The 14,586-nt window shown below is 45.1% G+C and overlaps 2 protein-coding genes across 2 annotated transcripts in view; one reads left to right on the top strand and one right to left on the bottom strand.

Moving 5' to 3' along the window:
- Window positions 1-4,925, bottom strand: part of ALS2CL (ALS2 C-terminal like) — a 47,292-nt gene extending 42,367 nt beyond the window's left edge. The window contains exon 1 of the mRNA XM_061474403.1: window positions 4,769-4,925. Coding sequence (XP_061330387.1) covers window positions 4,769-4,771 — 3 coding nt within the window. The 5' untranslated portion in view covers window positions 4,772-4,925. The remainder of the gene's footprint in view (window positions 1-4,768) is intronic.
- A 4,408-nt stretch (window positions 4,926-9,333) lies between these two features.
- TMIE (transmembrane inner ear) overlaps window positions 9,334-14,586 on the top strand; it is a 34,537-nt gene continuing 29,284 nt past the window's right edge. Inside the window, exon 1 of the mRNA XM_061474422.1 lies at window positions 9,334-9,774. Coding sequence (XP_061330406.1) covers window positions 9,676-9,774 — 99 coding nt within the window. The 5' untranslated portion in view covers window positions 9,334-9,675. The remainder of the gene's footprint in view (window positions 9,775-14,586) is intronic.

The following is a 14,586-nucleotide window of genomic DNA, read 5'->3' as shown; positions in this document are numbered from 1 at the left end:
CAGTCATGTTCCTGTATTTCTGTCCACGACCGATAGAGATGACAGTCAGACAAGACCAGGGACAGATTGAAGCATAAGAATAGCCACAAGCAGAGCAGACGCAGGGCAGACACAGGGCAAGCACAGGAGAAAAGGCATGGAAGCAGATAATAATATGTACTTAACATCTTTCCTTACCACACTGTATCCCTTATGAAGGAAAACCCCATAGAAAGCTAAGAGACTGGCACTTCCTACAGTCTCCAGTCTTAGAGTCAGAGAGCTCAGATGCAAACTAAATGTCACAGCATTGACAAAAAGGACAACAGCATCTTGTCTTGTATCAGAAAAAGTTTGGCCAGCAGTATGAGGGAAGTAATTGTCCCCCTGTGCTCGGCACTGATGAGGCCACACTTTGAATCCTGTGTTCCGTTTTAGGCTCCTTACTGCAAAAAATACATTGAGTTGCTGGAGCATGTCGAGAAAAGAGCAACAAAGATGGTGAAGGGTCTGGAGCACAAGTCTGACAGGGAATGGTTAAGGGAACTGGAGGAGTTTAGCCTGGAGAAAAGGAGGTTCAGGGGAGACCTTATCACTCTCTATAACTACCTGAAAGGAGGTTGTAGTGAGGTGGGAGCCAGTCTCTTCTCCCAAGTAACAAGCAATAGGACAAGAAGAAATGGCCTCAAGTTTCACCAGGGGAGGGTTAGATTGGATATTAGGAAAAAGAAATTATTCCCCAAAAGGGTTGCCAAGCACTAGAACAGGCTGTCCAGGGAAGGGGGTATTGCCATCCCTGGAGGGATTTAAAAGATGTGTAGATGTGGCTTTTAGTGACGTGGTTTAGTGGTGGACTTGGCAGTGCTGGGTTAATGCTTGGGCTCGATGGTCCTAAAGGTCTCTTTTCAACCCAAACAATTTATGATTCTATGAAGTGCACACAGTCTAGACATTTCAGCCTTAGCTGAGCAGCCAGATGACCTAGATACCATTTCCCCAGCTGCTTACATGACCTTTGGCAAGTCCACTCCACTTACGCTCTCCTCTGTTAGACAAGAGTTGATGCTGGTGTGTCTACAGTGACATGTCCATGCAGTACCTGGTCTATGGTAGACCCAGTTCTTAGCACCGGTGCTGCCAAACATCCATCATCAGCAGGGATTTGGTACAGCTTTGAAGTTACAGAAGTGCAAGGTCACCCAAGGCATTGACAAGACCCTGGACAGCCAGTAGCTGTTGGCTGATGGCCTTCACCAGGTAGCACCTGGTCCTCTTTAGAGTAAGGAAGTGCTGGAAAGGGACAAAACCAAACAGGATCATACTGGCCATCAGCATAAGGAACCAAACATTGGTCCTGATCCAAGGACCAAAAAGTACCCAAAAGTAACATGTCTCCTTTTGCCTGTTAGTCAAGCTGTACCAGTTTCTTAGCCTGTTGGACAAACACCAGCTGCAACAAGGTGGTGCTGAAACTGTGCATCATGAGCTGCACCAACTGGTCCCCCATCCTCCCCCTGTCCTACACAGCACAGAAGATTAGGCTGCCAAGGCAGGAGAGCTAGATGGTCATGGTGGGGACAGTCACCATTTCAAGGTATGTCCCTCTCCATCTAACCTGTGGTACTTGCTTCAGCTCTGAGGGCACAGCAATGAGTGAGGATGCCCACCCATCTGGCCATAGCTGCTATCCAGCAGTCAGGGTGCTACATTGCTCTCTGAACTTTGGAAAGTACAGATGGTTTACAAACACTGTGGGAAGATGCCCACACCTCTGCAATCACATCAAGTCCCGCATCACATCCGAAGACAAGCTCACCTGGAACACCATACCACATGGTGTTACACGACTAATATTCTTACTGCTCAGTAAAGCAATTCTAATTCTTACTCTGAAGACTTGATAAGATGAAAACTGCCTGAGGCAGTCTCTCCTGATTCCATAGGAAATGCTATAACATGCAGGGGGGCAGAAATCCAGACAAAAAGGAATTTACTTTGCTATGTTAGTACCAAGCTGTCATCTTTTAGCTCAGAACTTTGCTCTATGCAAAGTTACCTGAAACCTTGAGCCTTTCGGTGGTTAGCTGGACAGATAAGTTTCCAGAAAACTGCATAATAATAATTAAAAGGTGTTCTTTCATTGTAGCAGAATGATCATAACCCTTCTGGCTCTGAAAACAACATGAAAATTTGTCTGAGTTGGAGCAGAGAAGTGTTACCTGTGAGATAAACAAGTACTTAATTGCCTGAGTCTTTTGAGCTGCAAAGCAGCCCAGCTGGGGAGTGGCCCAAAGGTCTGCAGTGGTTGACTGCAGGAGGACAGTGACTTTTACCAGGGATCTTCTGAATGCTTGAGCAGGATGGCACAACCCCAGCTTCACTGCTGGGGCCCTCTTCCCACTCCTTGGGAAGCTGTGCCAGAAGCATCCTGGCAGTGGATCACAGCAATCTGATAGCCAGAGGTATCTGGCATGTGGAGATACGAAAGAGAAGAAAGGGAAGCTACAGATAGGCCAGAGACTCACTGAAGGAGGACAGAGAGCAGGAATCAGCTACATAGAATCATAGAATAGTTAGGGTTGGAAAAGACCTTAAGATCATCTAGTTCCAATCCCCCTGCCATGGGCAGGGACACCTCACACTAAACCATGACACCCAAGGCTTCATCCAACCTGGCCTTGAACACTGCCAGGGAAGGAGCATTCACAACCTCCCTGGGCAACCCATTCCAGTGCCTCACCACCCTAACAGGAAAGAATTTCCTCCTTATATCCAATCTAAACTTCCCCTGTTTAAGTTTTAACCCGTTACCCCTTGTCCTGTCACTACAGTCCCTAATGAAGAGTTCCTCCCCAGCATCCCTATAGCTCCCCTTCAGATACTGGAAGGCTGCTATGAGGTCTCCACACAATCTTCTCTTCTCCAAGCTGAACAGCCCCAACTTTGCCAGCCTATCTTCATATGGGAGGTGCTCCAGTCCCCTGATCATTCTCATGGCCCTCCTCTGGACTTGTTCCAACAGTTCCATGTCCTTTTTATGTTGAGGATACCAGAACTGCATACAATACTTCAGGTGAGGTCTCACAAGAGCAGAGTAGAGGGGCAGGATCACCTCCTTCGACCTGCTGGTCATGCTTCTTTTGATGCAGCCCAGGATACGGTTGGCTTTCTGGGCTGTGAACACACTCTGAAGCCAGCTCATGTTCATTTTCTCACTGACCAGCACCCCCAAGTCCTTCTCTGCAGGGCTGCTCTGGATCTCTACTCTGTCCAACCTGTAGCTGTGCCTGGGATTGCTCCAACCCAGGTGTAGGACCTTGCACTTGTCATGGTTAAATTTTATGAGGTTGGCATAAGCCCACCTCACAAGTGTATCAAGGTCCCTCTGGATGGCATTCCTTCCCTCCAGCGTATCAACCGAACCACACAGCTTGGTGTCATCGGCAAACTTGCTGAGGGCACACTCAATCCCAAAACAAAACCGGTCCCAACGCTGATCCCTGAGGGACACCACTTGTTACTGGTCTCCAGCCGGACATTGAGCCATTGACCACAACTCTTTGCGTGCGGCCATCCAGCCAGTTCTTTATCCATTGAGTGGTCCATCCATCAAATTGATGTCTCTCCAATTTAGAGACAAGGATGTCGTGTGGGACATTGTCAAACGCTTTACACAAGTCCAGGTAGAGGACATCAACTGCTCTACCCCTGTCCATCAGTTCTGTAGCCCTATCATAGAAGGCCACCAAATTGGACAGGTAGGATTTCCCCTTAGTGAAACCATGCTGGCTTTCATGCACCTTTCTTAGTGCATGAGACATTTCTTGTGGCCAAGACCAGTCTCCCCCCATCACCCAGATAGGTTTTATGGATACTTCCTGAGAAAGACACCATTTGATTTGAGAGGGCTGGGAAAGGTTCTCCTCAAACACAGGCAGTGTGGGAGAAAATGACAAGGGCCAGCCAGCACATAAGCAACTCTGTGCAGAGCAAGTTTTGACCCAGTCTTCCCCCTATTCCTGACCCTCTCAGTTCCCAAATCCCCAACTGAGATAGCAGCATAGAACTTTGCTGTAAAAGCAGTGGTGAGTGGGCACAACGGTGTTCCTGGAGACAGAGCACACCAGGAGAAGATTACCTTCTTTTTGCAGCCACATGAGATTGGTGGCCCTCTCCTTGCCTTTGAGCCACCTTCCCACAGCATCACACTGAATGTGTCCAACCTCTCCCTTTAGCAGCTAAGTGGGGATAGCAAAGCCCTGTCCCACTGGGCTTGAAGCCACCTGCAACCACAAGGCACATTGGCTACATGAAGAGCTCAGCTGCCTGGCGACATGGTGCTGGAGAAACAAAAACACCTTGTCCCACAGCGTTACGGTGAATCTCACCATTATACCCCACTCCCACAGCATATGCAGTATCAGCACCAGTAAAGATTTGTGAATATTTGCCTCGATGCAAGCAAGGAAATGAGCAACATTCCTGTTTTACAGAGGCACAGATGGTAGTATTTTGCTGAACTCACAGCCTCCCCGAACTGTCCTGCATCTTAAATATAGATGCATCCTTTTCTAACCCTACAAAATACCCAAGCAATAAACTTTAGTGAAAGACACTGTCACACACTGAATATGACTCCATTTCCAAAGCTGTAACCACCTGATTTTCATCATAGCACAGAGCCAAATCTTTTGCCATAGGACTACAGTCTGTCATGAGACCACTTCAACAGCAGTTTAGTAGCATTTCCCAGCAGCTGAGCCCCGCCTGAGCAAAAAGTCCATCTTACCATGGGTTGAGCTGTCAGCCAGGATATGTAGCCATGTAAATGGAAAGGGGAGCTGGTGATGAAAGCTCCCTGCTCTAACTTTTCAGCTGCTTTATTTACTCACTTTAAGGGGAGGGAGGAAAAAAAAAGAATCAAGGAAGTAATGTTCCTCTCCCAAGGTGCACTGCAAAACATTCTTGGTAGACATGGAAACCCCTGGCAGGCTGCCACCGCTTGGCCAGCCTCCACATTAAATTTCAGTGAGCAACTCAACACTTGAATGGCTTTTAGAGAATTTAAAGGGAAACAGCAGCCATGGATGGGTGATGTGGCTGCTGCTCCCCATAGGCAAGAGTTAGGGATGCTCCTGAGTTTGCCTCCAGCTCTGTGGGAAAGCCTGTTGTGCTTTTGGGGTGCACAAAGCAGGCAAGTTATGATGGAGCCAGCTGAAAACAAATGCAGCCTCCAGTCTTCCACAAAGGAGGTTTCATAGCCACAGTCCACAGGGTAAGAGGGCAACCTTCAAATATCAAAAGGGTATCTGCAAAAATGAAGGGAAAAAACATTTCACCATGGTCTAGGGATTAAACTGCAGCCAAAGGTATTTACGAAGGTCTGTTCCTCCCTTCTCCTGGTTTTGCCCCTCTCCTGTCTCCCAAATATCCTCTCCTACCCTAGGGATGGCCTCTCTTGGCTTGTGGTTGGGCTGAAGAGAGGTGGGGATCTGGTGTCGTGTCTCCTTAGAAATCTCCAAACATGTATGAGAGCAGGCAAGCACATGGGCTTGAGAACTCGCTGCTCTGGGGGAAGAGCAAGGAAAGCAGAGAAAGCCTGAAAGTGATTGCTGGAGGGTACTGATGATTCTGGGGGTGGTTGGACAGAGGTGATCCCACACTTGAGCAGGAAAGGAGACACTGCATCTTCCACAAATTGCTTATTCCCTCTCATTCAGGAACATTCATTCTGCATGGCAAAGGGTTATTTCTCTCTAAATGCTGTAAATCTGCACAGTGCTCAGCATCATAGCTTCAAAGTGCTCTGAAGCACATGGAGGAAGGGAAGCAGCATGAACCCAGCAGAATGAGCAGTGTAACAGAGTTGTGGTGTGCACAGAAGTTCAGTTTCAGATTTCCATCAACAGTGTCTGCAAACAGGTTTACAGCACATAAGTGAGCATGAGCACATGTGGGACACACAGCTTCTCTCTGAAGATATCAATACCAACAAAGCCAGAATAAAGCAAGGAGACTTACTTCCTCACTCTCATATGCTTGGTGCATTTCCAGGGAGACCAGACCTCAAGTCCCCCATGGTTCATCCATTTGCCCATCATTCTAGAAGACAGATAGGAAAGAAGCCCCATGGTGGGGGAGAAGATGACTCAGGCAAAAGCTACATCCATTTTCAGTGGTTTGACCCCAGGGATCTTGCTGCCACACTGAGAAAACTCTCCTCTTGCAGTTCAAGACTGTGGCATTCCCCCCAACGGCATTGTCGTGCTTTTTATGTAGAAACACCACTGCCACAGCGATTGGTGAGGTGGCACATTTAGCAAGAGCCACATTTCCCAAGAGGATGCAAAAGTCACAAGCTATAAATAGGAAGTTGACAATTTTAACAGTGCCTGTGGTTTCACTAAGAGGTTGGTGGTCATCCACTAATTGGTAAGTAACGACATGTGCAGTGTGGGCTATGAGTAACCTTATCCGGTAACGGGTCATTGCTCATAGGTCTGTATATAGGAAAAGATCACTACGAAATATCCAGCTTAAGGGATCAAGTTGCCAAATCAGAAGTAGATGTTTGCATATGAAGCGTTTGTGTTCCTTGTCATAAAAAAGGATAAAGAAAAAACCCACAAAGCAAACAAAGAAAAAAAACCCAAACAACAACAAAACCCCCTTAGAAAGCTGAAATAAATAGAAGGCCAACATGAAATCTTATAATTTAAAATCCCATCAGGGGATTCTGCTCTAACCCACTCCAGGAATTTTCAATTCCTCCAAAGAAAAGAAGCTGAAATGAAATCATGAAGTGCTGAAAGATCTGGAGTCTGAAGAAATCTACTACTTTCTTTATCTTTTTTTTTTTTTTTCTTTTTCCCTGAAAACTAAAGGAGGCACTCTGCATCAGTGACCCATATATAGAATAAGAAATATGGAGGCTGGGAAAAAAACAGTCAGGTTTGTTTGTGCTATTACTGCACAGCTCTTGGCACAAATGTATCCCAGCAGCGGTTTGGTGCCATGGCAGGCCTGGTTCATGAGCATACAGACAGGAGAGAGTTCCCCATCAGCTGCAGGAAAATCATAGTCTCACTTGCTCGAAAAAAACTCACAAAAATCCACACCTCTTGAGAACACACAAATAAAAGAATGGGAGCAGTGCTGAACTCCCAGCTTGTGGGGAAGGCACTAATTATAAACTGCACTCTGGAAATAGCAACCCAGAGGCTTAGGGAGCTTAAACTGTGTTTGACCCAGGATACAGCAGGTGTATTTCCACAAGCTTCTCTTAAGCAGACTATTACTGTGCTCAGACAATGTTTTCTAAGAAGCAGCAGTCCTACAAGCAGCAGGACTGGCAGCCCACTTTGCTGTGGATTTATGCCCTGTAGTTGCATTTGCTGGTGTCTGGCAAGATGCAAGCAGAAAACAAAGCTCTTTATGGCTTGGTTGGTCTTAGCATCTCTGCCCAGTATGGATCCCCCGGGTGTTCAGCAAGGATTGTCCACATCCTATACTTATTCCTTCTGTGGGCACTACAACTGATTTAATCCTTTACTCAAAAGCATACTTTTTAATAAGTGAAACACGCAAACTCAGTATCTCCCAGACATTTATCCCTTGGGCAATTTCAGCTGAATTAAAACAACAACAAAGTTTTAGAAGTCCAGAGGAGAGAAGGTAGAGCAGAGGGAGGAGATGGGCAAGCAAAGTATCATGCCCCATTTCCTTAAGAAATCAAGCTGAAAAACATTAAAACCAGCTTGGTGAACCACTGCTTAGGGTCTCAGAGTCACAGACTGGATGTTCATCTGGAAAAGGAGACTAAGCTGCACGACTTCTGAAGCAGATTCGTAATTCCCCGACTCGATGCTGCCACCGTCTGTTGTCTTCTGGTGGGAGTTCATAACACAGCATCCCGCATTCCCTTTCTGCCGCACCTAAAACTTACCCAGATTTTCGGGGCACAGTTTCCAATCATCTCATGAGTGGGAGCACAGCAGCTAACAGTCACACCATGTAAGTCTGCAGCGAGCACAAAAGCGGCAGAGAACCGAACTGCTGCAAAAAGGAGCAACGCGCACCATTCCACCCTCCTTTAACCTTCACAACCTAATCAGTAATGTAAACCTTCAAGCTGCCCTGACCTATTTAAGCTTGTAAAATATTAACTTGCAATAGAGCTATTTTTTCTGAAATTTTGCTTAGGTTTCTCTAAGTGCTACAACACAGTAGCAGAAGATATCATTGCTTGTTTCCTTATCTAAAATCATAGGCTTCTCCAGTAAAGAACATTACAAGAAATTATGAGTATAGAAGAATCATAGAATCCTAGCATACCAGGCCAGAAGGGACCATAAGGATCACCTGGTCCAACCTCTCTAGGTAGAGCAGACCTAGACTAGATGGCCCAGCACCCTGTCCAGCCAAATCTCAAGTATCCAGCACTGAGGAGTCACCATTTCCCTGGGGAGATTATTCCAGTGGTTGGTTGTTCTCACTGTGAAAAATTTTTCTCTTGTGCCCATCACCCCTCACCTTTCCCATGTGACTCCTTGTAAAAAGGGAGTCTCTCTCTTCTTTGTAGCCACCCTTTAAACACTGCAACATGGTGATGAGGTATTCCCTAAACCCTCTTTTCTTCAGGCTGAACTCTCTGCCTTTCCTCATGCAGCTTCTCAGTCCTTGGATCAGCTTTGTGGTCCTTCTGAGGGCCCTCTCCAGCCTGTCCACATCTACCAAAACTGAACACAGTATTTCAGGTTAGACTAGTAGTATTCCAAAGACAATATAGTAAATTTGTTTTACCTAATCATGCTTCTCCTGATCCTCTTTGTCATTCCGTGGCCAAAAGTTTTGTTTGCTTCGTGGTGGAAGGGCAGTCCAGATCAGAGTCCCATACTCCCTCAAACCCCTCAAGCTGTGCTTTCCCTACCCATCTGATTCAGAAAATTTTCTTGAGCCTGTTGAGCAGCACCGAGCCAGAGGTGGTGGCCCTGCAGTTTTAGCTTCTACAACCTCCTATGCATATTGCTCTTCCCAGTTGCCTTCAGCTTCCTTCAACTATCAACCCCAAGTGAAGCTGCAGACTGTAGTGACACATATACACGATCTTTCAGGATTGAAGGATGCTTCTAAAAATCTCAAGATGTCAAGTACTCATCTATAGTAATGCTGGACTCGCTAGCATGGGGCAGCTATGATGCTGATGATGAATCAGCTTGGCTTACAGCCCTTTTTCATTAGGGAAAGGGAATTCTCTTAACAGGCCAGGAGAAAAACAAGAGCAAGAGAGCTGGAATCAGTCGGGCAGCTGCAGGAAAAAGAAAAGAGAGAGGAGAAAAAAACCCAAAGATTTAAAGTGCCAAGTCAGGTTCTTAATGAGTGGATTGCCTTCCTCTGGGGGAGTGGTGAGAGCTCTGAGCACAAGACTTTGCTCCCTGCATCCCCCCCCTCCTTCACAAAGCCCAGCTTGAGGAGCAGCAGAGCGCTGTGTAAGTGACACCCGTCTAATTAATTAATGACTCCTCGGCGTCAGCTCTGTGGCTGCTGGGTTCGAAAGGAAGGCAATAAAGAATGGCCAGGACAGCACGCGACCGCTTCTGGTAAATGCTGAATGCTGCTGAGAGCCGGCTGTGTTATTCATAACCTCCCCTGCTTTGGGCTACAGCACAGAAGTCAGAGATATACTGGGAAGAGAAGATGGCGTGGGATCCACCCTTGCAGCATCCTTTCTTCTGGTTGAGGTGTTCCTCCCTCTTCTTGTCCTGCTCAAGAGCTGCCACGGCACAGCTAATTGAGGTAAGGAGCAACTTTCTTTATAGACTAGGGGTTCGGGGTGTCCAGGAATAGGGTTTTTTTTCCATGCATGTCCAGGGAGGACACGTAGGACAGACAGCAGAGAATTTAAGGTGGCTCCAAGGAGTTAGAGGCTTCTTCAGGGGATGCCTGTTGCTTTCCATAGGCCCAGCACTAGAAAGAAGTTGCTTTTAAAATGGCAATAGCTGCTGCTGAGAATAGTCAGCACTTAAGGGCAGCTTTAAGACGACTTGACACAGTGCAAAGGGCTGAAGTCAACAGCACAGCATTTTCTAGCCCAGTATTAAGTGTTCAACAAGTGCCCCACATGAGAGGTTCAGGGAAAGAAGAGAAGGACCAGATGTGACCCAGGTGATCCTGTCCCTGGATGTACCTACCCAACATTTAGGCTGCATTTTTCTTCTCCTGCATTCTCCTCATTTCCTCTCATTCAGCAAAAAAGTTAACTTTTGTGGTGATGTTCCTCACCCACAGCTCAGTTTCAGAGCTTTCCCCTGAGGATGATGATGTGCTCTCATGCCCCCAGCTTCCTCCACTGAGGCTGGTATGAACCAGTACGGAAGAGCAACTTCACAAGCCAAATCTTACTGTCAGCAGTTTCAGAGGTGAGAATTCTGTCTGCAAGGATAGACCTCCAGAATTACAGCTGCCAAAGCCTGGCAGGCCTGCTGTTTTCAACCTCTTCCTTGCTGTTCCTTAGACTTGAGCCACATTAGAGGCAGCTGCTGTGTTGGTCCATGGACTGAGCCCCAGTGCTGCAGTGACAACGAGCAGCGTGTTCTTTCAGCAGAGCTTGCTTTGCTCAGATTTCTGGGTTTAGCTAAACTGCTCAAAAATGCATCTGTGCAGACACAGCTGTGTTAAGGGCTCTAATGGACTAGCACAAGATTTTTTCCAGTCACCCCTGGCTGCCCTTCTTCTCGCCTGACCTCACACCAGCCAGGTCTGATCTCTGCAGTCTTTGGTCCGTAGATTTTAGCAGTTGATCACCAACACATCAGATGCAATGATAACCTTGCTGAGCTCATGTCCCCACCCAGTCCAACTGTTGCCCCAACTTTCTGCTTGTCTCATTTTAAAGTTAGTTACTTTGGATTTTCAAATGGGTGTAGCAACCCATCCTATCTGTCCACAATATAACATCCCTAAAAAAGCAAACAGGAACCTAAAACTCCTTTACAAAGTCATACCTACTCTACTGTAGACATTCTTCATATTTTTCCAAGCTCTTCAGCCTACAGCAGCTCTCAAGGTGACAAGTGAGGCAGAACTTAGTCTTACAGTGCACATTTCACAAAGCATGCTTCGCTTAACCCAGGGCAACATGCAGACACAGCATCCACCCCACCAGGAAGATGTTCCCTTTCATTATGTTTCACAGACACACACTTTACAGGAATTGTTCTCATGCCAAGAAAAAAAAACAAAAAAAACAAACAAAGACAAATGGTAAAATTACAAAAAATTGTTATAAGCCAGGTGTAATTTACTGGTCTGCTTTACTTATACCAGACTTTCTTGAAAACTTGTCTGCTTCTTTATAGCACATAAGAGGGAGCAAATCTCATCTGGAAACATAAGCTGCATGGCAGGTTAACTATCAAGTATCAAAAAATGAGATTAGATGAACAGTTTCTGTATCTCAAAAAGCAGATGAATTACAGGCTGCTGCTCCAAAGCTCTGCAAGGTGGTTTTATTTCAAATAATTACACAATGTAGTTATCTTGAATAATTCAATTTATGCTAAGCCAGCCCATCAAAGCAGAGAGAAGGTCAAAGGGGCTGGATATTAGAGCCTTTCAATGAGCTCAAAGAAAAATCCAAACAAACAAAAACAATAAACAAAAAAGCCACACAATAAGGAGAAGTAAAAAAACAAGGAGATGCTCTTGTTTAATGGTGTTCAAGTGTTTTCAAATGTGCAGATTCATGTACACTTTCCACTTGGAAGCAAAGAGGCAATAAAAGCCTCTAAATATTGACTCTAATTGCATTGACAAAAAACTTTTCTCTTTCATAGGCCTTTTGGAAGAATTCTTAGTCCCCTGGGTTGAAAGTTAACTGTTCAAGGATTAGCAAGCTACCCCGGCACTGGGTAAATTTGGAAATAGCTCCATGGGATGCCAGGAAGCTTCCTATAAAGTGTATTGCAAAGGGACCTCCTGCGCTTCACCTGGAGCTGTGGACTCTTCTCCAAGAGCCCCTGGCCCAAGTTCCATTGTAGTTTGTACAAGCTTCTGAAGACACACACCCAGTATACCCTACCTAGGCACCCCTATCCTATGCCTCCATATCCTGACCTTTAAAATGCATTCACATGCTCAGACATTAGCAAGTCCTAAACACCTAGAACACTGGGAAAGGTTCTTTTCCAGCATCACACCAATGCTTTGGCACCAAGAGGACTGAAAAATAGAGAGCGCAGCACTCTCCTGTCCCTTTGCACAGGACTACTCAGGCAATGCATTCAGCTCCCATAAAATAATACCCATTACATGAAATGCATATAGCATTGGCCCATTCTCCAGCTTTCCAGCTTCCTCATAATTTTTTCAAGGGCCCCAGCTGGGATAAAGTATGCATTTCAAGAAGCAGGCAGCTTATGCAGGGAAGGAGGGATGAGGTGACAGCACAGTTCATACTACTACTGTTGCTGCTTTTGCCCATCAGACCTTCAACATGCTCAAGGGATGCTCTGGAAACAGAATTAGGACACGTTAGGGATGGAGGAACATCCACATATCCAGCACTTCTAGATCATATAAAGGCCAAAATAAACCTCAGTTTCTTGGATTCAGCCCTCTTTTGGACCAGGGCTGAACATTAGCACCATAATGCTTTATGACTATTTTGTAATCAGCTTAAGGAATAGTCTGCTGTGCAGTGTAACAGGAAAACAAAACTGCTTTGGGACAGCAGAGAGAAATCTTTATGCTTATTTGAGTTATTTTATTGATACTAAGGACTGATAAACCAGTGGAATAGACCACATTTTTCCAGTCATCCCCATATGTTTCATTACTGAGTTCCACATTGGCATAATTATCTCATTCCTACCCTGAGGCTTTTCTCAGCCAATTCTGTCAAATCTTTATTAATCTCTTAGTATTTGCATTGGAGTTTGGAGCTTCCTAATCAGGAGATCAAACTGTCCTAGGAAGTCATACAGAAGAAAATCTTCAGAACCTTTATCAGACCAGAAAAAGGTGCCCTTTCTGTCTATTAAGATAGGAATTAAAGGTGCTTCTGGTTTCATGTCAGTTCTAGCTTGGACTCCTTGGAAAAGCTGCAACACAGACTTGAAAGTAGAAAAGAGAAGAAACCCCAGAACCTAAATTTTTTACTAGTTATGTATAGCTTCAGTGGGGTAAAGGCAGGTCCTGGTGGAGTAGGGTAAGAAGATCACTGCAAGATAAATTGAAGGCCAGTTCAAAGAAAAGGAGGGTTAATTAAAGGTTTTCAGATGTTCTCCAAGATCTTCCACTCTCACATTGCCATATAGACAAATGATATATTTGATACACACAGTGTTAAGTGGAGTTCAGTTTATACTACACTTAGTTGTATATTGATGGGCTCAAGGGACAGTAACCCCCATATGTAGCCTCCAAGTGAATGTGATGGATATGATGCTGTATGCAATGATCTTAGAATACTCATGTGTGATTATAGTTTAAATGAAGGCAGGTAAAATTACCGAGTGGTTATGGTGGACTCCTGAGGTTGATAGCCCATGTGGATGCATAATTTTAGCTTAATAGCTGTCAATAAAAAGAACAAACAAGAAAATAATAGTTCAAGAGGACATATGCAAGCAAAACACATTTGAGAGATGTTAGCTTTAAGAATAGCATCTTTGAGGAAGATACATGTATTTCAGGTAAGATGGATTCAAAATATTACAGAAAATTATAAAAGCCATTTTCTGGAAAAAAAATCTTGTCACTGTCAGAAGAGACAGGCTCAAGAGAGAGGGATGGACTCTATAAAGGGTACAAAGTCATTGGACTATCCCCAACCCAAATCCACATAAATTTAAGGAAAAACTTAGACTTGCTCTCAGAGCATTTGCATTTGTTTGCAGAGAGATTGCATTTAATGTCTCTGCTAATAAATTACCCTAAATGCTACAGCTATGCTAAAGATGCTGCTGTGTCACTGCTGCCATTATCAGATGAAGAGAGGCTGCAGGGTCCAATCTGAAACCATTATTTACAGGACCATGAATTGTCCAGGTACGAAGAAAATGAGGCTCCCACCGGGAACAGGGAGTCTGGAAGTCTGAGTCCACGAAAAGGGTCTGTTTGTCCAGCTCAAGAGCAGCTTTGGCACAAGCAAGCCTCACAACCAGGACAACAGCTATATCTACATTGTAATTTAACACTAACTACTAGATTTACCAGCCATCCAACTTAAATTCAGTCATTTGATCAGTCTTCTTTACTTTTTTTCTAAATCATAGAATAGTTAGGGTTGGAAAGGACCTTAAGATCATCAAGTTCCAACCCCCAAATCCTATTACATATGTAAGTTAAGATATAATGTATATTAGGTATTCCTGACCTGTAAAGCCACAGATGAGTTATCATTACTGTATTTTCAACATTGCATCTGGACTCTGCCAGGGCTTTCCCACCATTGCAGGAGGTGTTGATGGCCTCACGAGATAAGTTTTGCCTGCATGGAGGTCCATTGTCAGATTGTCCATCTCCTTATGGTTACTTGGAAGGAGGAGAAGGGAGCAAGCACACGTGCATTTATTTCAAGATCAGTTCTTCCAAAACATCAGTGGC

Source organism: Pezoporus flaviventris, unplaced genomic scaffold (genome assembly GCF_033815535.1).
Source record: "Pezoporus flaviventris isolate CSIRO_AGI_PZ_B2104156 unplaced genomic scaffold, CSIRO_AGI_Pfla_v1 ptg000079l, whole genome shotgun sequence".
NCBI classification, from domain to species: Eukaryota; Metazoa; Chordata; class Aves; order Psittaciformes; family Psittacidae; genus Pezoporus; species Pezoporus flaviventris.
This window is presented reverse-complemented; position numbering and strand designations above follow the sequence as displayed.